The sequence below is a fragment of the Salmo salar genome, chromosome ssa09 (genome assembly GCF_905237065.1).
Source record: "Salmo salar chromosome ssa09, Ssal_v3.1, whole genome shotgun sequence".
Lineage (NCBI taxonomy): Eukaryota > Metazoa > Chordata > Actinopteri > Salmoniformes > Salmonidae > Salmo > Salmo salar.
In genome coordinates this window covers 11777485-11801614 of record NC_059450.1, presented here as the reverse complement: position 1 = coordinate 11801614, position 24130 = coordinate 11777485, and the positions used below count along the sequence as shown (strand labels likewise).

Genomic DNA, 24130 nt, shown 5'->3' with positions numbered 1-24130 from the left:
TATGCTGAATCACCGTGTGTTCATGCAGCTATGATCCAAATCAAAGTCAGTACAGTACGGCCCAGTACAGTAAGACATTACATTAAACACCCACTCAGTTTACCCTTCAGTAAACTGACAAAAAAAATCCCCCTTTTTCACTTTCTCTCTCTCTCTGTGGCTTTAACACATACAGTATCTCTCCATCTGTCTCTCTCCACCACCTCTAACCTATCCCAGAAAATAATAAACAACTTGCTCATTCAAAACATTTGTACATTTTTTTTAAAATGATTTTGGATGTAATCCATTGAAAAATAAACGGCGTGCTCTCCAAATGATAGGTCTAATACATTCTTTCCATGGAATTTCCTAGCCCCATCCCTCAATCTCTCTCTCTCTCTGTACCAGCTCCCTAAATGTGGAGTATGAAATCATTTTTACATATCAAATTTTTGCTATCGTTCTTTTTTTACATCCGTTATTAGACAGTGGCAACGCGGAACACTAATGATTATGAACATGGTCTTTTGCCTGCTAATGCCTGCAATGCAGTGAAGAAAACGATTTGACAACAATAACGTCTAATGTAACTGGCCCCTCTAACAGTACAACTGGCCCCAGCTTGGCCCCCCCAGTTGAAATGGTCTAGAACCGCCACTGGGCCCAAACACTGTTTCTCGATGCCTACTCTCCTCTTTTCCTATTTCTCTCATCCCTCTCTACCAACCTCCCTCAATCCCAAGATTGGCCTACTACTGAAGAGGACCAGAACACTGTAGCTACACAAACACACAGGCACCGGCACGTACACACTCACACACACACACACACACACACACACACACACACACACACACACACACATTCTACCAACTCTCAAAGAACAAAAACAATAAGAATACCCCGTTGATGGTATACCCTGTTGTATGATGGGGGTTTGCAGTAACTGTATACACAATTCAGTTCATCATTTATAATCCATTTATCATCTTTAGCATTGATCTAATCTGAATCGAATGAGAGACAGAGATCTTTATTGCCTGTTACCATGGGAGACCAGAGAGAGAGAGAGAGAGAGAGAGAGAGAGAGAGAGAGAGAGAGAGAGATACAGGTTAGCTTGTCATTCATTATCCCAACTAATGGGAACCCAGTAGTCAGAATGAAACAGAAATGTCCAGTTGGAATGGAGGCCAACCAGTCAAATTATTATCACAGACTCACTCACTCACTCACTCACTCACTCACTCACTCACTCACTCACTCACTCACTCACTCACTCACTCACTCACTCACTCACTCACTCACAGAAACACAAACAATCCAATTAGAGCCAATCCAAACGTAAACAGGGTCAGCGAGAGCGAGGGAGCCAAGTGAAAAGGGAGTGACAGAGAGAACCCTACTTATCTCCCAATTATTCCCTCTATCACCTGTCTCTCTCCAAGCCACATTGTCAATAACAGAGCGTAGTAAACAACAGCCCCACTCTCGACATTTTCTCTCAGTAATTGGAAAAGTTTAACAAGGGCCAGTTTCCCATTAGAGAAAGGTTGTGGGTCAGAACAGACAGGCAATCTCTCCTCTCTCCTCTCCTCCCCCCTCCACCCCCCCATCCCTCTACCAACCTAGCTCACAGAGAGATTGGAAACAGAGGGAACAGAACATCAAAGCAGAGCTAGAGAGGGATGTTGTTTGTTGAGGAGGAGAGCGAATGGACAGCAAATGATATTTGTCTTACAGAGGGAGGAGGATGGAGGTAGGAAGAGGAGAGAGGGAGGAGAGGAGAGAGGGAGGAGGATGGAGGTAGGAAGAGGAGAGAGGGAGGAGAGGAGAGTTAGGAATAACACAGCAACTGTGATGTCAGTTATATAACTGTCAGATTTGAACTGGGAGGGTGCTTGTAGCTGTCTTCATGAACACACACACACACACATCTTTCCCGATAGAAATCTGACCATATCTGCAGAAACAGAGGGGAGGTTGAAGGGTACAGAGAAGTGAACCCGTCATGTCTTCCAGTCTTCCGGTAAGCCAGCCAGCCAGCCAGTCAGTCAGTCACTGTGTGTTTGTGTGTTTCTACCTCCAATCCATTAGTCGTAACATGCAGTATCGTATCAGTCCAGCGGGTAAAGGAAGCAGAAATTAGCCTGACATTAGGTAGAGAGCAGACACAAATCAGCCATGCTGATGATTATCTAGAAAGATATGTTCTCTAAAAGTCATTCAAAAGCTCTTCCTGATCCGTCTCTACGTCTGTCCCAGTTGCTGAAGCGGTCTCTGTTTCTCTCTCTCTCTGCCTCTCCTTTTTCTGTGTAAAAGATGAGCTATCATCACAGTGCAAATGTCAACCAGCTTCCATTTAAGTTCCATCAAAATCTAATATCGACCTATTTCCCCCCACCCCCAATTCTCATATCCATTCTTACTTTTTTGTGGTTGCCCCCCCCCCCCAAACCCCTCCCACTCAGGTGGTTACACACACACACACACACACACACACACACACACACACACACACACACACACACACACACACACACACAAAAAAAAAAAAACTTAACCCCTGCGCATTTAACTCGGGAATGCACTTACAGAGCTCATAAAACATGCTCTCTGAGAGCCAGAGTGTGTGTAATGGCCTCTGGTTCTAACCTTTAAAGCTGTATCCTCTATTCCCCCCCAATAACAGGACACACACACACACACACCGTGATGCATACTTAAAGGTATTCCACAAAATGACTGAAACTTGAAGTGAAACTCTGGGATAGTTCATAGCTGTCCAGTCCTCTTATAACCAGGTGCAAGTAGTTTCTTACCAATTAAACTAAAGGCACGCAGGAAAATAACACGTCTTAGCTATCGTCAGCTCTAAATGATTTCCTTCTTCTCTGCTTTCTGCCTCTTAATCTGTCATTTCTCAGATCTTCTTGTCCTCCCGTTTCTTCTTCAACTCCTTTCTCCCTCTCCTCTCTCTGCACCCCCCCTGTCATTCTCTCTACCTTGTTATCCTCTCCCTATATCGCTCTCCTCCACCCCGTCGCTCTCCTTCCCTCTCCCCTTTATGCCACATACAACACGGAGGCACAAAGCTATTCTTACTAGGACTATCCCAAAACCAATGAGGCTGATCACCCTCCGTACTCAGATGCTTCTATTATACCAAACATAAAGAAAAACTAAACAGGAATTAACATCATCATCATCAGTGGAACAGAACAGAGATGTTTGTCCCTATCTGAACCTAGCTATTGTGGCAAGCATTCTAAGTAAAAACCTGGTTGGAAGATTCCCGGAATGAGGAGGAAATCAGTAGGAAATCCGGAATCCTCCAAACAGGATTTCTGGACAAACTGGGATTTATTTTATTTTTAATTTTTATTTGCAACCTACGCACAGCTCAAGTCTGTTCACCTGTTTAAGGCCCAAAATGACGACCCGACGAAAGATACCGTAGACAAAAAAATAATATTCTGGTGCAGCAATAAAGCACTTCATGGGAGTAGCATTTTCTTTATTATACCCCAGTTTGAACCTACCCACTGTGGGTACAGACTAGTTTTGATTTGCGTTTGGTTGAGTCGTCAACTAACGTGAATTCAATGTGAAATCAACTAAACATTTCACCATGTCATTGGATTTAAGTTAAAAGAAAATACAAAATGCCCTTACGCTGACGACTTCTTGAAAAAACAATTTGTTTTCAACATTGATTCAACGTCATCACATAGATTTTTTGGGGGGGTTGAAATGAGGTGGAAACAATGTTGATTCACCCAGTTTTTGCCCAGTGGGCAGCTGCTTCTATAGTACATTATGGCAGCCTGATGTGAACTTAGCTGGCTGCTATATCTATCCTTCTCTTCTCCAGCCCCTATAGCTGTTCTCTCTTCTTCCTTCCTCCCCCTTAAGCTGAGCAGCCTCCTGCACTAACTCGCCACAGAGAGAGAGAGAGAGAGAGAGAGAGAGAGAGAGAGAGAGAGAGAGAGAGAGAGAGAGAGAGAGAGAAGCTACTGTTACTTTCCTTAGAACTGAACACAAACACTGCATTTCAATATTCATTGTTTTTATGATTTGTCATTATCTCAACCCCTTTCGAGGCCCAAAGAGGCACATCTATACTGACACGTAATTTCAACATTTACTTTCAGCTGGCTCCTACTTTCAACTGACTTACAGGTATATTGGTGTAGCCTATTGTAGTTCTATACGGTATAAACAGCAGTAAGGTAAAATCCCACAATCTGTAATTACTTGTGTAATAACATGGGCGTGTGTGTGTGTGTGTGTGTGTGTGTGTGTGTGTGTGTGTGTGTGTGTGTGTGTGTGTGTGTGTGTGTGTGTGTGTGTGTGTGTGTGTGTGTGTGTGTGTGTTCCCTGTACTGACATCAACCATCCTTGAGCTATAATACTGAGCCGGCCACCATGGAACATAGTTCATCAGGTTCCCTATAGGTCCAGCTTCGCCTCTCAAGTCAAACCTTCATAACTGAACAGCGATAACTGTTTAAGTTCTCTCTCTCTCTGTCTCTGTCTCTCTCTCTGTCTCTCTCTCTGTCTGTCTCTGTCTCTGTCTCTGTCTCTGTCTCTCTCTCTGTCTCTCTCTCTCTCTCTCTGTCTCTCTCTCTCTGTCTCTCTCTCTCTCTCTCTCTCTCTCTCTCTCTCTCTCTGTCTCTCTCTCTGTCTCTCTCTGTCTCTCTCTCTGTCTCTCTCTCTGTCTCTCTCTGTCTCTCTCTCTCTCTCTCTCTCTCTCTCTCTCTCTCTCTCTCTCTCTCTCTCTCTCTCTCTGTCTCTCTCTGTCTCTCTCTCTGTCTCTCTCTCTGTCTCTGTCTCTCTCTCTGTCTGTCTCTCTCGCCTCCTCCCCTTTCTCCCTCCCTTTATATCTCTGTCACACATACACAAACACTCCTCCAGTCTCCGACACGTCCAACACCTCCGACTCAGAAATAACCGTCTGCCGGCGTCAGTGAGAGCTGGGGGAGATGAGAGGAGGAGGAAGTCTAACGTCAGAGGAGCATTTAGCACTACTGGAAATAACAGCTTAGTCATCCACACATCTTCTGTCGGCTGCCTGGGAACAACAACACTAGTACTGTTTTCATGGCTCCGTCTAGCACCCTATGAAAAGAGTGCGTGTGTGCGTGTGTGTGTGCGTGTGTGTGTGTGTGTGTGTGTGAAAATGCGTGTTTAACGTCATATGCTATTTGGAGAGAGAAGCCGTAACATGTAGTCATATATTCAGTAGAGTAAGCCAGTAAGGCTAGTACCAACCAAGCTGAAACCAGACCCGTCTCTGACTGGACCGGCTGTTACACCTCCACAGAGACACGTCAATCACACCACATACAAAACATGGCCAAAAGTAGGTGGACACCTGCTCGCCGAACATCTCATTCCAAAATCATGGGAATTAATATGGAGTTGATTCCGACCTTTGCTGCTATAACAGCCTCCACTCTTCTTGGAAGGCTTTCCACCAGATGTTGGAGCATTGCTACGGGGACTTGCTACCATTCAGCCACAATTGCGTTAGTGAGGTCAGGCACTGATGTTGGGCGATTAAGTCTGGCTCGCCGTCAGCATTCCAATTCATCCCAAAGGTGTTCGATGGGGTTGAGGTCAGGGCTCTATGCAGGCCAGTCAAGTTCTTTCACACCGATCTCAACAAACCATTTCTGTGTAGACCTCGCTTTGTGCATAGGGGGCACTGTCATGCTGAAACAGGAAAGGGCTTTCGCCAAACTGTTGACAAAGTTGGAAGCACAGAATCGTCTAGAATGTCATTGTATGCTGTAGCGTTAAGATTTCCCTTCACTGGAACTAAGGGGCCTATCCCGAACCATTAAAAACCGCCCCAGACCATTATTCCTCCTCCACCAAACTTTACAGTTGGCACTATGCATTGGGGCTGGTAGCGTTATCCTGACATTCGCCAAACCCAGATTCGTCCGTCGGACTCCCAGATGGTGAAGCGTGATTCATCCCTCCAGAGAACGCGTTTCCACTGCTCCAGAGTCCAATGGCGGCGAGCTTTACACCACTCCAGCAGACGCTTGGCATTGCACATGGTGATCTTAGGCTTGTGTGTGGCTGCTCGGCCATGGAAACCCATTTCATGAAGCTCCCAACAAAACAGTTGTTGTGCTGACGTTGCTTCCAGAGGCAGTTTGGAACTCGGTAGTGAGTGTTGCAACCGAGGGCAAACTATTTGTACGTGCTACGCACTTCAGCACTCGGCAGTTCTGTTCTGTGAGCTTGTGTGGCCTACCACTTCGTGGCTGAGCCATTGTTGCTCCTAGACGTTTCCACTTCACAATAACAGCGGTTTTAGTTGTCCGGGGCAGCTCTAGCAGGGCAGAAATTTTACAAACCTACTTCTTGGAAAGGTGGCATCCTATGACGGTGCCATGTTGAAAGTCACTGAGCTCTTCAGTAAGGCCATTCTACTGTCAATGTTTGTCTGTGGAGATTGCATGGCGGTGTGCTCAATTTTATACACCTGCCAGCAACGGGTGTGGCTGAAATAGCCACATCCACTAATTTTAAGGGGTGTCCACATACTTTTGCACGCACACACGCTGTGCAGAAATAAGGGTGACAGCCCAACAGCAGCATTATAATCTAAAATAATGTCAAACACACACACACACACACACACACACACACACACACACACACACACACACACACACACACACACACACCACCCTCTAGAGTGGGGCAGGGAAGGAAGGGCGGAGGGAGGGAGGGAGGGAGGGAGGGAGGGAGGGAGGGAGGGAGGGAGGGAGGGAGGGAGGGAGGGAGGGAGGGAGGGAGGGAGGGAGGGAGGGAGGGAGGGGTAAACCTTGTAGGGATGCTGGCAGCCATGCTGGTTTAAACCAACAAAGTAGGAGCAGCTTACACTCACCTGCTGGGACACAATCACACTGCCCAGCGTGCACGCATATGTGTGTGTGTGTGTGTGTGTGTGTGTGTGTGTGTGTGTGTGTGTGTGTGATGTGTGCGTGCATAGACTGATCTAAGCAGACTGTATTTGGCCTCAAGCAAAGAAATAGAAAAAACACTTGCTTTACAGAAACACACACATTCTCCTTTACACACTAGTACACTCACAGACCCAAATCAATGGAGAGAGTAACACACACAGACTCACACCCACAACCACACACACAGACACACACCCACAACCACAACCACACACCCACAACCCCACACACAGATATCCACCCACAACCCCACACACAGATATCCACCCACAACCCCACACACAGACACCCACCCACAACCCCACACACAGACACACACCCACAACCCCACACACAGACTCACACCCACAACCCCACACACAGACTCACACCCACAACCCCACACACAGACACACACCCACAACCCCACACACAGACTCACACCCACAACCCCACACACAGACACACACCCACAACCCCACACACAGACACCCACCCACAACCCCACACACAGACACACACCCACAACCCCACACACAGACATCCACCCACAACCCCACACACAGACATCCACCCACAACCCCACACACAGACATCCACCCACAACCCCACACACAGACACACACCCACAACCCCACACACAGACACACACCCACAACCCCACACACAGACACACACCCACAACCCCACACACAGACTCACACCCACAACCCCACACACAGACACAGACTCACACCCCCACACACAGACACACACCCACAACCCCACACACAGACATCCACCCACAACCCCACACACAGACACACACCCACAACCCCACACACAGACACACACCCACAACCCCACACACAGACACCCACCCACAACCCCACCCACAGACACACACCCACAACCCCACACACAGACATCCACCCAAAACCCCACACACAGACACACACCCACAACCCCACACACAGACATCCACCCACAACCCCACACACAGACACACACCCACAACCCCACACACAGACATCCACCCAAAACCCCACACACAGACACACACCCACAACCCCACACACAGACACACACCCACAACCCCACACACAGACACACACCCACAACCCCACACACAGACACACACCCACAGCCACACACACACACACCCACAGCCACACACACAGACACACACCCACAACCACACACACAGACACACACCCACAACCACACACACAGACACACACCCACAACCACACACACAGACACACACCCACAACCACATACACAGACACACACCCACAACCCCACACACAGACACACACCCACAGCCACACACACACACCCACAGCCACACACACAGACACACGCACAAAACCACACACACAGACACACACCCACAACCACACACACAGACACACACCCACTACCACAACCACACACCCACAACCACACACACAGACACACACCCACTACCACAACCACACACACAGACACACAACCACAGACACAGACACACACCCACAACCACACACACAGACACACACCCACAACCCCACACACAGACATCCACCCACAACCCCACACACAGACACACACCCACAACCCCACACACAGACACACACCCACAACCCCACACACAGACTCACACCCACAACCCCACACACAGACACAGACTCACAACCCCACACACAGACACACACCCACAACCCCACACACAGACACACACCCACAACCCCACACACAGACATCCACCCAAAACCCCACACACAGACACACACCCACAACCCCACACACAGACATCCACCCACAACCCCACACACAGACATCCACCCACAACCCCACACACAGACACACACCCACAACCCCACACACAGACATCCACCCAAAACCCCACACACAGACACACACCCACAACCCCACACACAGACATCCACCCACAACCCCACACACAGACACACACCCACAACCCCACACACAACAGACACACACCCACAACCCCACACACAGACACACACCCACAGCCACACACACACACCCACAGCCACACACACAGACACACCCACAACCACATACACAAAACCACACACACAGGCACACGCACAAAACCACACACACAGACACACCCACAACCACACACACAGACACAGACACACACCCACTACCACAACCACACACACAGACACACAATCACAGACACAGACACACACCCACAACCACACACACAGACACACACCCATTACCACAACCACACACACAGACACACAACCACACACACAGACACACAACCACACACACAGACACACGTCTACACGGCTCATCAGCTCCTGTAATTGATTATTTCAGATACTGTCTTGAAATAAGTCCGCATTTCTGGGGGAGAGACCGCAGTGTTTGGGACACAGACACACAAGGAGCTGCTATTTTCCATCCCTGTCCTGTCCTCTGCTGTTCCACAGCCTAATAAGCTAACTTTCTTTACTTACAGATTATTGGAGTTAATTCATACTTTATGCATTTGCATAACCGCGAAAGTCAACACAGAGTACATGAGGCAATAGTGGAAGTCTGTGTGTGTGTGTGTGTGTGTGTGTGTGTGTGTGTGTGTGTGTGTGTGTGTGTGTGTGTGTGTGTGTGTGTGTGTGTGTGTGTGTGTGTGTGTGTGTGTGTTCAGCAAAACCCAGTAGCTGGGACAGAGGAAGAAAATACATTTTCTCCACTTGTTTTAATTTATTTCCGAATACATTAGTATATTTGTCATTTTGTTTGAGAAGGGAAATGGGGCTGGCACTCAGTGTTTCCATGGTAGCAATGGCCCAATGTTCCAAATGACACGGCAGGATACATGCTCCCAAACACACAACCAATAAGGTAGACAAGCTGACCCTTTGTGGTCCCGGATGAACCCCACTCTCTCTCTCTCTCTCTCTCTCTCTCTCTCTCTCTCTCTCTCTCTCTCTCTCTCTCTCTCTCTCTCTCTCTCTCTCTCTTTTTATCTGTCTCTTTCTATCATTAAACCATCCCCAAAATTCCATCCCCAATACACCCTCTCGTAGCCCCTCCGCAGACTCTTAATTCATGTCATGAAACATTAACAGAGAGGAGTTTGAATTGGCCTTAAAAGTAGGTCAGAAAGTTTGTGAACCAAACCAGAATTACACACATTCAATAACACTTAGATGGAGGGAAGGAGGAAGGAGGAGAGAAAGGAAGGATCGTAGGGAAAGGAGGAAAAGGGGCAAGGACCTAAGATCAAAGCAGCATCATTATCATGAAAGGCAAGGAGAATGACACATATGCACGCACACACACACACACACAGTTTCCAGTTCATTTAAAGCTCCTGGTGACAGAGGCATGGTGTGTGTAATTAGTCATGTTTGCTGGGTGATTATAAGTGTGATTATATGTGTGGGTTTTCTCCTCATACTGTAATAACACAATTAGGGAGGACAGAAACACTTCCCTCAGCAGAGAGAGAGAGTGTGTGTGTGTGTGTGTGTGTGTGTGTGTGTGTGTGTGTGTGTGTGTGTGTGTGTGTGTGTGTGTGTGTGTGTGTGTGTGTGTGTGTGTGTGTGTGTGTGTGTGTGTGTGTGTGTTGTGTGTATTCAATATCAGGCTGTTTTCCATCCCTGTCCTGTCCTCTGCTGTTCCACAGCCTAATAAGCTAACTTGTCTTACTTACAGAGTATTGGAGTTAATTCATACTTTATGCATTTGCATAACCGCAAAAGTCAACACAGAGTACTTAATGCAATCTTATGCATAGTAAGACAAAAATAATGGTGTTCCAAAAAAGGCCCAGCTGCCAGGACCACAAATACAAACTCCATCTAGACACCGTTGCCCTAGAGCACACAAGAAACTATACATACCTCGGCCTAAACATCAGCACCACAGGTAACTTCCACAAAGCTGTGAACGATCTGAGAGACAAGGCAAGAATGGACCTTCTACGCCATCAAAAGGAACATAAAATTTGACATCCCAACTAGGATCTGGCTAAAAATACTTGAATCAGTTATAGAATCCATTGCCCTTTATGGTTGTGTGGTCTGGGGTCCACTCACCAACCAAGAATTCACAAAATGGGACAAACACCAAATTGAGACTCTGCATGCAGAATTCTGCAAAAACATCCATGTACAACGTAAAACACCACAGATAATGCATGCAGAGCAGAATTAGGACGATTCCCAGCTAATTATCAAAATCCAGAAGAGAGACGTTCAGTTCTACAACCAAACCTTCCATAACTAGAGAAGTGTTCCCTCAGCAAGCTGGTCCTGGGGCTCTGTTCACAAACAGACCCCACAGAGCCCCAGGACAGCGACACAATTAGACACAACCAAATCATGACAAAACTAAAAGATAATTGGAAAGAATTAACCAAAAAACTGAGCAAACTTGAATGCTATTTGGACCTAAACAGTGAGTACACAGAATACCTGACCATTGTGACTGACCCAAAATTAAGGAAAGCTTTGACTATGTACAGACTCTGTGAGCATAGCCTTGCTATTGAGCGAGGCCGCCATTGACAGACCTGGCACACCGCCCTCAAAATGAGGTGGAAACTGAGCTGCACTTCCTAACCTTCTGCCAAATGTATGACCATATTTGTCAAGTATACTCCCTCTCTGGGGCTCTATAGGTTGCTCATTATTACGCACACCTGTCACCATCAGTACGCGCACCAGCGCCTCATCAGACTCACCTGGACTTCATCACCTTCCTGATTACCTTCCCTATGTCCGTCCCTCCCTTTGGTTCCTTCCCCAGGCGTAATTGTTTCTGTTCCGTTGTTTCATGTCTGTACGCTGCTCGTGGTTCTTGGTTTGTCCACGTTCGTTTATTTATTCAATTATTCACTCCCTGTACTTCCCGACTCTCAACGTACACGTTACAATGTTAGAGATACATATTTCCCTCAGATTACACAGACCCACAAAGAATTTGAGAACAAATCCAATTTGAACAAACTCCCACATATATATTAGCGAAATACCACAATGTGCCATCACAGCAGCAAGATTTGTGACCTGTTGCCACAAGAAAAGGATAACCAGTGAAGAACAAACACCATTGTAAATACGACCCATGTTTATTTATTTTCTGGTTTGTATTTGAACTATTTGCACATTGTTACAACACCGTACATTGCCATAATATAACATTTAAAATGCCTCTGTTCTTTTGAGTCTAATGTTTACTGTTCATGTTTTATTGTTTATTTCACTTTTGTTTATCTATTTCACTGGCTTTGGCAATGTAAACATATGTTTCCCATGCCAATAAAGCCCTTTGAATTGAAATTGAATTCATTTGAAATTGAATTGAGAGAGAGCGAGACAGACAGAGAAAGAAAGAAAAAAAGAGAGAGAAAAGTAGAGAAAAAGAAAAGAGGGGAGAGGGGGAAAAGCGAGAGAGAGAGAGAGACGAAATGAAAAAGAAGTTGAGAAGTGTGGAGGGTGACACTTCAAAGAGAGAGGGAGCAAGTGATAGTGAGAAAGAGAGTAAAGGGAAAGAGACGGATATAGAAGGAGCCACTAAGAAGTCTGTATGAGAAGCTCTTCGATTCAGCCGCCATCAGCATCCCTCCCTCCCTCTTTCTTTCTCATCCATCCATCCCTTCTCGCTGTATTGACGAAGGGACCTCTTTATATGGTAATGCCTTTCCCACCTGAGAGGCATGAAGAGGACATTAACGCTCACACACACACACACACACACACACACACACACACACACACACACACACACACACACACACACACACGCACACACACACACACACGCACACACACACACACACACACAGACACACAGGCGTGAAGAGCACATTAACGTTGACTGAGATATGTATGCAGCTCACATCTGTCATATGTCGCTGCCGTAGCAACGGAGGGTGCCACGGTTACGAGAGCGATGCTGTGTGTGCGTGTGCGTGCGCGTGCGTGTGCGTGTGTACAAGGCTAGGTGGTAATTTACCAACAGTGCTGAAAGGTATTGGTACTGTATGTTACAGGGGAGTCAGTAAGAGAAGATAAACCTCTCCAAACCGAGATCTGAGCCAGCGACACTCCTACTTGTACATTCTAGTACATATTCCTGATGGCTCACATAAACACACACACATAAACACACACACACGTCACACACTCTGATCCACTTTACTGAGCTGAACCTGACTAACCAAGAACAGACCGCTCACCAGTTACGATTTGGGTTTGGGACACACACAACGGTGCATACACACACACACACACACACACACACAAACACACACACACAGGAACCAGGACTTGAATGACTTCAGCTTTGGTACCAGATGTGCCTCTGAGCCTCCAGCTACAAATATGTCTATAAAAATCCTCCCATGCGGTGTCACTGACATCTACCTCTTTTTCCCTGACCCGTCTCCTCCCTCCATCTCTCCCTCCCTCTCTCCCTCCCTCTCTTCCTCCCTCTCCTCTGCCATTATTACTAACATAACCCCTCTAGAGGCCATATCTTGCCCTCTTCCCTCCCTCTGTTCGTACATTTCTCTCCTTCCTCCCATACATTGTCTATCCCTGTTTTTCTTTGATAGCCCTCCTCCTCTTTCCTCCTGTAGTCGGTTGGTCGGTCATGAACCTTAACCACAGCACAGCTAACAAACACATCAACAAACACATCCATTTCAGATCCCTCCATTAGAAATAGACAGATGAGGGGGAGGAAAGGAGGAATGGGAAGGGAGAATGGTGGAGGCAAAAGCCCCTTTCTGCTCTGCTGTACCTAGTCATGCAAATTAGGTAAATTAGGCTACACTTATTCCCTCTCTTTCCCTTTTTTTTCATTTTTCCTTCTTTCCATTGCCCTCTAACCCTGAGCCTTTCACTCGCCGCAACCTGCTGACATTTTTCGAACATGGACTCCGTTGCTGCACTCTTCAGCTGTGTGGAGTTGTGTCTGTTTCTGTTCCCCGTGTGTTGTGTGCGGACGCTCAGCAGAGACTGAGAACCAGGTCTCTCTACAGTGGCTCTGTGAAGGTCATGATTAGCATAGCAATACTCGTGTCTGTTGGTTCTGTCATAGGGAGGGGGAACAGGAAGCAGAAGAGGTGATGGACGCACCGTGGCCGCGTCCCAAATTCCACCCTATTCCCTACATAGTGCACTACTTCTGACCAGGTTCCAATGGGCTCTGGTCAGAAGTAGTGCACTATATAGGGAATAGGGTGGTATTTGGGACAGAACCCGTGTCCCTTGTCTTCTCTGAGAGACCTACTAGCTACCAGCCATGTTCTTGTCAGAACAACAGAGATTTGCCCAAACAACAGCCCCTCAAACTCTCTCTCGTCCCGTCACTAATAGCTTTGTACGAGCCAGAACAGCCCTGGACATGAGGACGCTAGTCTATTGCAGGGCCCCTTCCATAATAACAGTACTCTTTTTTTCTTTCCCAACGATGAGAATACAAACTAATCATATCAAAGCATTCCAGTTGTGTATCTCTCTCCTGATGAGAAAGTTGCCCAGCCAGAGAGCTCAAACAGCAACTAAAGTCAACCAACGTCCCTTTACACCAATCATCAACATGGCTGCCCTCCAATGATGCTGATGACGCTGACGACGACGCTGATGATGATGATGATGATGATCATGACACCGATGATGATGACGGTGATAAGTGTCGGCCGTTCCAAATGGCCCATCGCACATGGCTGCCCTCCAATATTGCTCGGAATGGAAAAGTCTGTTATGTCCGTTCTTTGAATTATAATTCTATGTGGAAGCCTGTGCATTTACCTGCTGAGTACAATTCACTAGGAGAGTGTCAAACGTTCACCCTGTAATCCACTATAATACTAACATACCCACACTCTCCAGTCAATTACCACTATGTAATGGAGGCTGGGAAAAAGGTTAACTTTATCTGAACCCTCACACACACACACACAGAAATGTGCACACACACACACACACACACACACACACAGAAATGTGCACACACACACAAAAGCACACACACACACACACACACACACACACACACACACACACACACACAACTAAACAGTGAGATTCTCCCACCCTTTGCAATGCCACGCTCCATATGACCCCTTCACTAAACCTGCAGCTTCCAGAAAGTGCTCATACGAACATCGTGTACCATTTATATTGACTTAATCAATAAGACAATTCATTGTTCAAGTCCAGATCCAGATGTTAGATAGGGATTTTGCAGGTCGAGACTTTGGGACCATCTGCCATTTTTGTCAAAAATGAGTTAGCCACACATCTTTAGATGGTTCTTTATACGTTCGTGATGTAAAAAAAAAAAAAGTAAGTCAATTGTAAGTGTTTGGACCAATCAGAACACATCTTTGCAATCTCCCTTTAAGTATGGTCTAGGCTAGTCTAGACAGCAGTTCTGGCACGCCTATAGCAACAAAAAAAACAACACTGTCAGAAACCTTAAATGTTGTTACATCGTTGTTCAGTGATGACAGCTATTAATTAGTCTGATGAGCATAATACATTTCTTCACGTATTTGAGGATGTGCTCTGACTGATCTTGGTAAAATGTTGTTATTCTGTCATTTATGTATTCAAATAGCTCCAGTTGTCTTAAAGAAAGAAGAATTTACTACAAAACAGTTCTGCGATCTGAGATGTGAAAACTTTAATGCTCAATATCTCAGAACTATGCTTTGTGCAGATAGAACCTTATAGTCACGAGGTGGTGAAATTGTCCCCAATTTTTTTGGTTTCTCCCAGTTCCCACTATGATTTCAATAGAAATCTGTTCAGTTTCCACTGCATGTTTTCCACCTGTCTGAAACTTCACCCCTGGTTGTTCGTTCTGATATGTGAGCTCCTCAGCTCCATAGGCTCCTGGGGGCGCGTTCAGCAGGATACAACGTTGTGCAACATTGATTTCAGATAGAAATACAGCATGTAGAACAAACACCCCTCTCTGACATTTAGAATAAGGCAGGGCTGCCCAACCCTCTTCCTGGAGAACTGCTAAATTAGGGTTGGACTGACAACCTACAGGACAGTAGATCTCCAGGAAGAGGGTTGGACTGAACCCTCTTCCTGGAGAACTGCTAAATTAGGGTTGGACTGACAACCTACAGGTCAGTAGATCTCCAGGAAGAGGGTTGGACTGAAAACCTACAGGTCAGTAGATCTCCAGGAAGAGGGTTGGACTGAAAACCTACAGGTCAGTAGATCTCCAGGAAGAGGGTTGGACTGAACCCTCTTCCTGGAGAACTGCTAAATTAGGGTTGGACTGACAACCTACAGGTCAGTAGATCTCCAGGAAGAGGGTTGGACTGAAAACCTACAGGTCAGTAGATCTCCAGGAAGAGGGTTGGACTGAAAACCCACAGGTCAGTAGATCTCCAGGAAGAGGGTTGGACTGAAAACCTACAGGTCAGTAGATCTCCAGGAAGAGGGTTGGACTGAAAACCTACAGGTCAGTAGATCTCCAGGAAGAGGGTTGGACTGAAAACCTACAGGTCAGTAGATCTCCAGGAAGAGGGTTGGACTGAAAACCTACAGGTCAGTAGATCTCCAGGAAGAGGGTTGGACTGAAAACCTACAGGTCAGTAGATCTCCAGGAAGAGGGTTGGGGCAGCCCTGGAATAAGGGATCATGTCAGCTCTATTGATGACATTTCTATCGGCAACATTCCACAACATTTGCCTACTGAACTCGGCCCAGCTGCCTGTTGCTGGGGACTGCTCTGGTCCCTGGCTTATAGGCCTGTCAGCGGTGACCACGGTCAGCAACCATGTCTCAGAGCAACCTTCTCTATTGTCAACAAACAGTAGGGCGTACTGTAGATACAACCACACTGGAATGGCAGACTATGGAGAGAACCCTAGACCTTCAAAACACTCTTGTTCTCAAACACAGTATCAGGCTGTAAAAAAATGCTAACTTTTATGCACCATGGTTAGGCTGGGCTAGAACGAGGTGATGGTTCAGAGAAAGATTGAGTTTAAGTATAAGGTTAAAAGTTCATAAGCACTCTACATCCCCTCGGAATAGACCCGTGTATGAATGGGCCAATTACGCACATTGGGATCCCACCAGTACCCCCCCCGCGGTCTTAACGACCCGTGGTCTTTTTACAGCATCCAGGATCATGACGCGATTCCTCTGTTCGCTCTGGGTTTACAGTACGCGCGCTGTGCCACGCAGAACGCTGCTATTTGTAACCAATTAACACCGTCCCCGCTGGCTGCATTCGTCACTCTGCAGGACCTAGACGCTTGGCAATGCAGATAACTTGGCAAGGCCCCCTAAAATCCGCAACATGCTGAAAAAACCGCTCAATCATGCATATAGGCCTATTGTGCTCTATAGCGAGAGAACCCTCTTTACGCACACATACGCGCGCACACACACACACACACACACACACACACACACACACACACACACACACACACCTGCACAGTGAAACGGTCTGTGCCTCCCACCAATTCATTTGTAGCATTCATTTATGATGGTGGAAAATACAAATACATAGGTAGCCAAATAGAACGGAAAATAACCCAACTTGGACACGGGAAAAAACGATTGGCCTAATGGAAAGCATCCATTATATTAATCGCTCAAAAAATGCGTAATGAAGGAAATGGAACTAATTTATTTACATTTTGGATGAAGCTGATGGACAAGAAATCAAATTGTATTGTCATATTCGTTTTGGCATAATAGCAGTTATTGAACAAGCACCCCGCACAAAGCTGTTTGCCTTTGAACTGAGCTTTTCCCATAGGCTCTCTGGCTCTACAGCCCAAGCACAACACAACACAACACAGGGCAGTAGTCAGATTTACCATTATCCAACTCACTCCTCATATCATGCGTCCTTTACATGGAAACAGAAAACAGTCACGCCCTGTGCCATATATGGAGATGTCTATATTCCCAATATGGTACACCATGATGTCTGATGGTCTTTGCAGAGTTCGCCAGATTCAGAGGATGCTATAGCCGAGCAGCATTGCATATAGCCGGGCTTACCTTGCTGGAGTAGGGTCCGGGAATCAGTAGCTTCAGCGCCTGTCTCTTCAGCTCCGCCAGCCGGGCATTGCAGTTCTCACACCATATCCCCCTCTCTCTCTCAGAACCAGGGGAGCTCCCGCTACCAGAGCCCGGTGAACCTGTACCGAAACCTGGCGAGCCACCCAGAGACCCAGGGGAACCGGTCCCAATCCCTGGAGATATGGTCCCGGGGGAACCGGAGAAGGATCCCGGGGAAGAGGTGCCAGAACCTGGGGAGGGGGTGCCTGTGGAGCTGGGCATAGAGCCGGCTCCCTCTGGAGCGGGTCGGCTGCCGGTCCGGGACTCTTCGTAGGCCTTTCTGTACCATGTCTCCGGGGAGAAGGAGGCTGATTTTGTCGGGGATGTGTCGGTCATCTGTTGGGAGCACCATAAAGACAATCCTACCTTTAATGGACCATTTCAATTGGGGAGACGCACAATAACTCACTATACGCGGTCTTTGTAATGTTAATAAACGGCACCACAGCCGGAAAAATCCACGTAGGTCTAAAGTTTGAACACAAATTGCAAAAAGCATTAAGAAAAAACTAAAGGTGAGTATGATATTTGCGTTCCCTAACTATAGCCTACCCTATTCGCCGCAGTAATTAATTGCCTACCTACATTCAAACCTGTAGCAAGCATACAGTTACTGCTATGTTGGAATGCATGAGCGCGCAGCAGTAGTGCACGACTCACTGTTGTTTGTTGCCACAATTATTACTGATATGATCATCCAATCCACATACTAGTATAAATGAGAAATACTTACCCCGTATTTTCTGCTCCTGCTGGTCACAGACCTCTCTTTGGCCCCAGACAGAGAAGTCATGTTGAAGGTGAGGAGAGGGGAAGGGAGGAGTGGGGAGAAAGAAATCTCGGTTGTTTTACATCCAAGAAGACCAAATAGATGTCAATTAATTCCACGCCCCTCCGCGTGCCTCTCAATCATGAACCAATATCACGCAGATTGGGTATCCATATAGCCTACTGTATTCAACCATGAAAAACAAGGACCTAACAGTAATTCCACTCAAATTGATCCAATAGGCGCAATAATTAGTTCCAATCCACGGTCTTCTTTAGTGGGGGTACAGACGGGTTTCTCTCTCTGGGAGAGTGCAGCAGGCAAGGCGGTAGCAGAGTGAATTCCGCCGCTGCCGCACAGGCTCAACGTTGAGACAGTGGGGACGCCGCGTCTGCAGCGCTATAGCCCACACCACAGTCCAAGGCAGAGCAGAGGCACAGCCGTGGTATTCCTCTGGCTGTCTGTACGCCTGCAAACTGCAGGAGGCTCCGTGCTCATCTGAAGGCAGAGGTGCAGACTGGAGAGAGTGGCGCTCACATCTGGCTGGGGGAGGGTCCTTTCTGCCCCCTCCTCACTGGCCGACCAATACCGTATCAATGCTTGGTTGACTGACAGGTGGCAGCTAATTTCCTATGTCAACTTTTGGAGGGGGTAAATGTTGACTAGGGAATATTTCTAAGCAATAAGGTAGTATTAAATCACTCACTGGAGAGGTTTTACACAATCATTCAATTTAAACCCCCCAAAAGCTCGAGTTTATTGTCCTATTCAAGAGTAGTCTCATTCAATTCATTTGTGTTTCGCATTCTGAGGATAATGCACATAGGGGGTGCTGGTGGTGTCATGTGAATGAAAGCATATTGCTGCTGTGATTTATGGGATTTGCGCAGCGTGGGGTTTTGATGTTGTTTGTGGATGCACAGCGCCATCTGGTGTCACTGCATGGCCTAGCACAACAGATGAAGATAAAACAATGTTTGATGTCACTGCAAACATTTACAATACCTCAATATATTCTGTATCAGATTCTGAATCTAAAACAATACAACAATTAGGCAAGATGATGGTTACATTTCTCATTATTCCCAGAAGGTGTGTGTGTGTGTGTGTCTGTGCGTGCGTGCATGGACGAGTGTGTGTGTGTGTGTGTGTGTGTGTGCGTGTGTGTGTTTGTGTGTGCGTGTGTGTGTGTCTGGGGTCGTCCACGGTCATCATGCTAACAAAGTCTTTGTAGACATTCTTGGCAGGTTCCAGAGCAGCTGACAGCATCTCCTCCATCTCCTGCACAGAGGAACTCATAGGAACAATAGATCTTTATTCATCCATTATACAGACACAATCACACCTTTAGCTAACACAGTACCAAACACACACACACAACACACTGGGAGCAGCACGGTGTCCACCACAGAACAGCCAGCCCCTGCAGTTTAAGGTGGGCCTTGCCCAAAGCCACAACGGCAGTAGGTGGATCCTGAGCTATTGATGGCAGTTGCCTTTATAACTGTCAGGCTACCGCCACCCCTTAGCAGGGTTTCTCAACGTTGATTCTGGGGACCCACTATTTTCTGAACGTTACTCCAGCTGAGCATCTGTTAGATACTAGTAAGTGCATCTGCTTGGTCGAAGGGAACCAGCAAACTGGAAGTGACCTTTTATTGAAATATGCTAAGAATGAATACTGTAGTCAACCAGAGACTGTATTGCTGATCTGGGAGATATCATCATATCATGTTTGTAGAGTGGATTGTTGTCTGTCGGTAGCTGTCAAAAACTTTGACCACTGGAGGGCATGAGTACTGTAATATCAACCTTGCTGTAATCAAAGCACACATTAAAGTTAATACACAGTGACAAGATGCGACAGATTTGTGATTTCGGGCCAATGATTCTGTGGTTTTCTGTAAGGAGCTCTATGTTGCTTCCACACTACCTGCCTGTGTTAAGTACTTTGTGACTCGTGAGCTCCTCCAGTTCCAAATGTCCCTTTTTCTGTTGATCTAGAACCTGCAAAGTGAACCCAAGGTATGGTGCTATACAGTCTACAATAGAAGGAATCCAACGTAAGAGCCTACAGTTTACATACAGAAGCAAAACAGTCTACTTACAGAACTTATACAGTCTACAACAAATAACCACAAGATAAGAATGTATACAATCTACATTCAGAACCTATACAGTCTGCAATAGAGGGAATTAACCCAAGAAAACCAATACAGTCTACATTCAGAACATATAGTCTGCAATAGAGGGAATTAACCCAAGAAAACCAATACAGTCTACATTCAGAACCTCTACAGTCCGCAATAGAGGGAATTAACTCAAGATTATCAATACAGTTGACATTCAGAACCTAAACAGTCTGCAATAGAGGGAATGAACCCAAGATAACCTTTAGAGTCTGCATTCAGAACCTATACAGTCTGCAAAGGGAATTAACCCAAGATAACCTATACAGTCCACATACACATCCTCAAAGGCCTGGAGCAGCAGGTCCTCAGGGACGGGCCAGAACCTGAATACCTGCACACACACACACACACACACGCACGCACGCACACGCACACACACACACACACACAGACACACACACACACACCGGTGTGCTGGAGTTTCTTTTCCAAACTGCAGCCTATAGTGTAGAATACATCTAGCATGGTTGGTAGTGTTGTGTAGGATGAATACCTTCTTTCAGGAAGCACCATATGGAAACAGGCTGAGGAGGAGTATTACAGTCATATGGTTTCATTTGAACCTCTCAGATGTATTCCATTCCATGACAGTGGTCAGGATGTACACAGGACGCCACAAACACACAGTCACAACACAATGGACATCGTTTTCAATTCCGTTTTATTCTCCAGATCTGGGTGACTATGTCTGGGGCACATGAAACAGAGTGTGATGAGTAAGCCTGTCTGAGAGCTGAAGACTTGCGTTAGCTCCCAGAGCCTGTTTGGTGGTGCTGACTGTCAGAGTGGTGAGAAGTGGGCAGGGCGTGTTAGGCTTGAGTTAGTTAGAAGGACACGTCCTGTAAACATGACACAACACAACACAACACAACACAACACAATGTTTACGATCAAACCATGCTAAAATCTCTTTTGAACTCCCCTCTCGCTCTCTCTCTCTCCTCTTTCTGTCTCTCTCAAGCCCCACATATCTGTTGTCCGTATCTCCCTTCCATCTCAATGAGTCCTCTGTGTCCTGTGTCTCTGTCTGTTTTTCATTACTGTTTACTTTGGCCCTGCTCTGTTTCTCCTCCCCCCTTCTCTCTCCGTTTTGTCATCCCCCTTGCACTTTTTTCTTCTCTCTCTCTCTCCAGCCTGAGGCTCAGTGGACACAGGAAATAGTTAAGTGTTGTTGGAGTGTCTCTCAGATAGTCTGTTGCCCCTCTGGTGCTTATAGAAACAGTCTGGACCACACACACACACACACACACCCTTTAACACAATCTCATACAGAATATCCCTGCAAGTAAGTGAAATATATAAATCACATCACGTTTGTATAAGGTGTCACAAAGTGCCAAACCAGTGACAGGCAGACAGCTAACAGAATTGTTATCTAAAACTGAGACCGGTCAGTAAAAGGTCGGAGTGATTATGCCTGTTTCATCAGCGAGCTACAACCTTGTTTCTTATCTTTACAGTTAATCCCTCCTCCTTCTGGACACACGTACTCTGTCTATATTTGGAGTAAGACACTGATCTAAGGTCAGTTTTGCTATGTGTAAGAACAGAGGCAGTATTTTTCTCTGCCAATTCAGGAATAACTTGTATATTTGTATTTCTTAATTATTTGTATTTCTTCATGATGACATTTTTCAGGGGGTGTTGCAGCACCCTCAGCACCCCTACTTCCCACAGCTATGTGTAAACCTGTTAGTAGGCCTGGCCATATCTGTGATAACTTAGGTCAGGAATAACCAGGGTGAATTTAATGAGAAAAATCACTCTGGAATTTATCACTGTAAAATAACCAATTAAGGCCAATGTTGCCACGTAGCCTTCCGTAGCTACACTATATATACAAAAGTATGTGGACACCCCTTCAAATTAGTGGATTCGGCTATTTCAGCCCCACCCGTTGCTGACAGGTGTATAAAATTGAGCACACAGCCATGCAATCTCCATAGAAAAACATTGGTAGTACAATGGCCTTACTGAAGAGCTCAGTGACGTTTAACGTGGTACCGTCATAGGATGCCACTTTTCCACCAAGTCAGTTCATCAAATGTCTGCCCTGCTAGAGCTTCCCCGGTCAACTGTAAGCGCTGTTATTGTGAAGTGGAAACAGAACAGGACCGCCGAGTGTTGTAGCGCGTAGCACGTAAAAATCGTCTGTCCTTGGTTGCAACACTCACTACGAGTTCCAAACTGCACAAGAACTGTTCGCCGGGAGCTGCATAGTGCCAACTGTAAAGTTTGGTGGAGGAGGAATAATGGTCTCGGGCTGTTTTTCATGGTTCTGGCTAGGCCCTTTAGTACCAGTGAAGGGAAATCTTAACGCTACAGCATACAATGACATTCTAGACAATTCTGTGCTTCCAACTTTGTGGCAACAGTTTGAAGAAGGCCATTTCCTGTTTCAGCATGACAAAGCCCCCCGTGCACAAAGCGAGATCCATACAGAAATGGTTTGTTGAGATCGGTGTGGAAGAACTTAACTGGCCGCACAGAGCCCTGACCTCAACCCCATCATCACCTTTGGGATTAATTGGAATGCTGACTGCGAGCCAGGCCTAATCGCCCATAATCAGTGCCTGACCTCACTAATGCTTCCCAGAAGAGTGGAAGCTGTAATGGCAGCAAAGGGGGGACCAACTCCATTTTAATGCCCATAATTTTGGAATGAGATGTTCTATGAGCAGGTGTCCACATACTTTTGGTCAAGTAGTGTACGTGTATACCAGGGGCGCATCTCTAGCATAAATATTGTTACTGTCAGAAGGTGCAAATCAAATCTGGTTAGCTGAAACTGGTGCCACCTTTAAAATGTATGTCAAATTATCTTTAAGGGTTTGTTAGAGCAATAAAACAACTAGCTTTTGACTGGCAAAATGTTATCTTAATGGGTCCTAATGGGAGGACCCATGGAAATAGAATCTAGTCTATATTATATTTCTATGGGAGGACCACTCTAAACTAGTTGATATTATTCCAGAAGTTAGATGCAGTATTTTACAACAAAAGCACCAATTGAAATAGGGAAATAAATTGTCAAATAGAAGGCTCTGGCCATGCACACTGACAGTGAATGTCAGTTTATGTGTTCTGATGTGTCATTTATAAAATAAGTATATTTCTATTGCGGTGGGCAAAGACAGACATTTTGATTGAGTAACACA

The 24130-nt window shown here is 46.3% G+C and overlaps 1 protein-coding gene across 3 annotated transcripts in view; it reads right to left on the bottom strand.

Annotated features, from left to right (window-relative positions):
• The window catches only part of LOC106610711 (kinesin-like protein KIF26B), a 141627-nt gene extending 122320 nt beyond the window's left edge, over nt 1-19307 (bottom strand). For all 3 annotated transcript variants that reach the window (XM_014210210.2, XM_014210213.2, XM_014210212.2), the window contains exons 1-2: nt 18745-19307; nt 17952-18347 (exon numbers count right to left, since the gene is read on the bottom strand). In XM_014210210.2, coding sequence (XP_014065685.2) covers nt 17952-18347; nt 18745-18804 — 456 coding nt within the window. In that variant the 5' untranslated portion in view covers nt 18805-19307. The remainder of the gene's footprint in view (nt 1-17951; nt 18348-18744) is intronic.
• Nucleotides 19308-24130: the final 4823 nt, after the last annotated feature.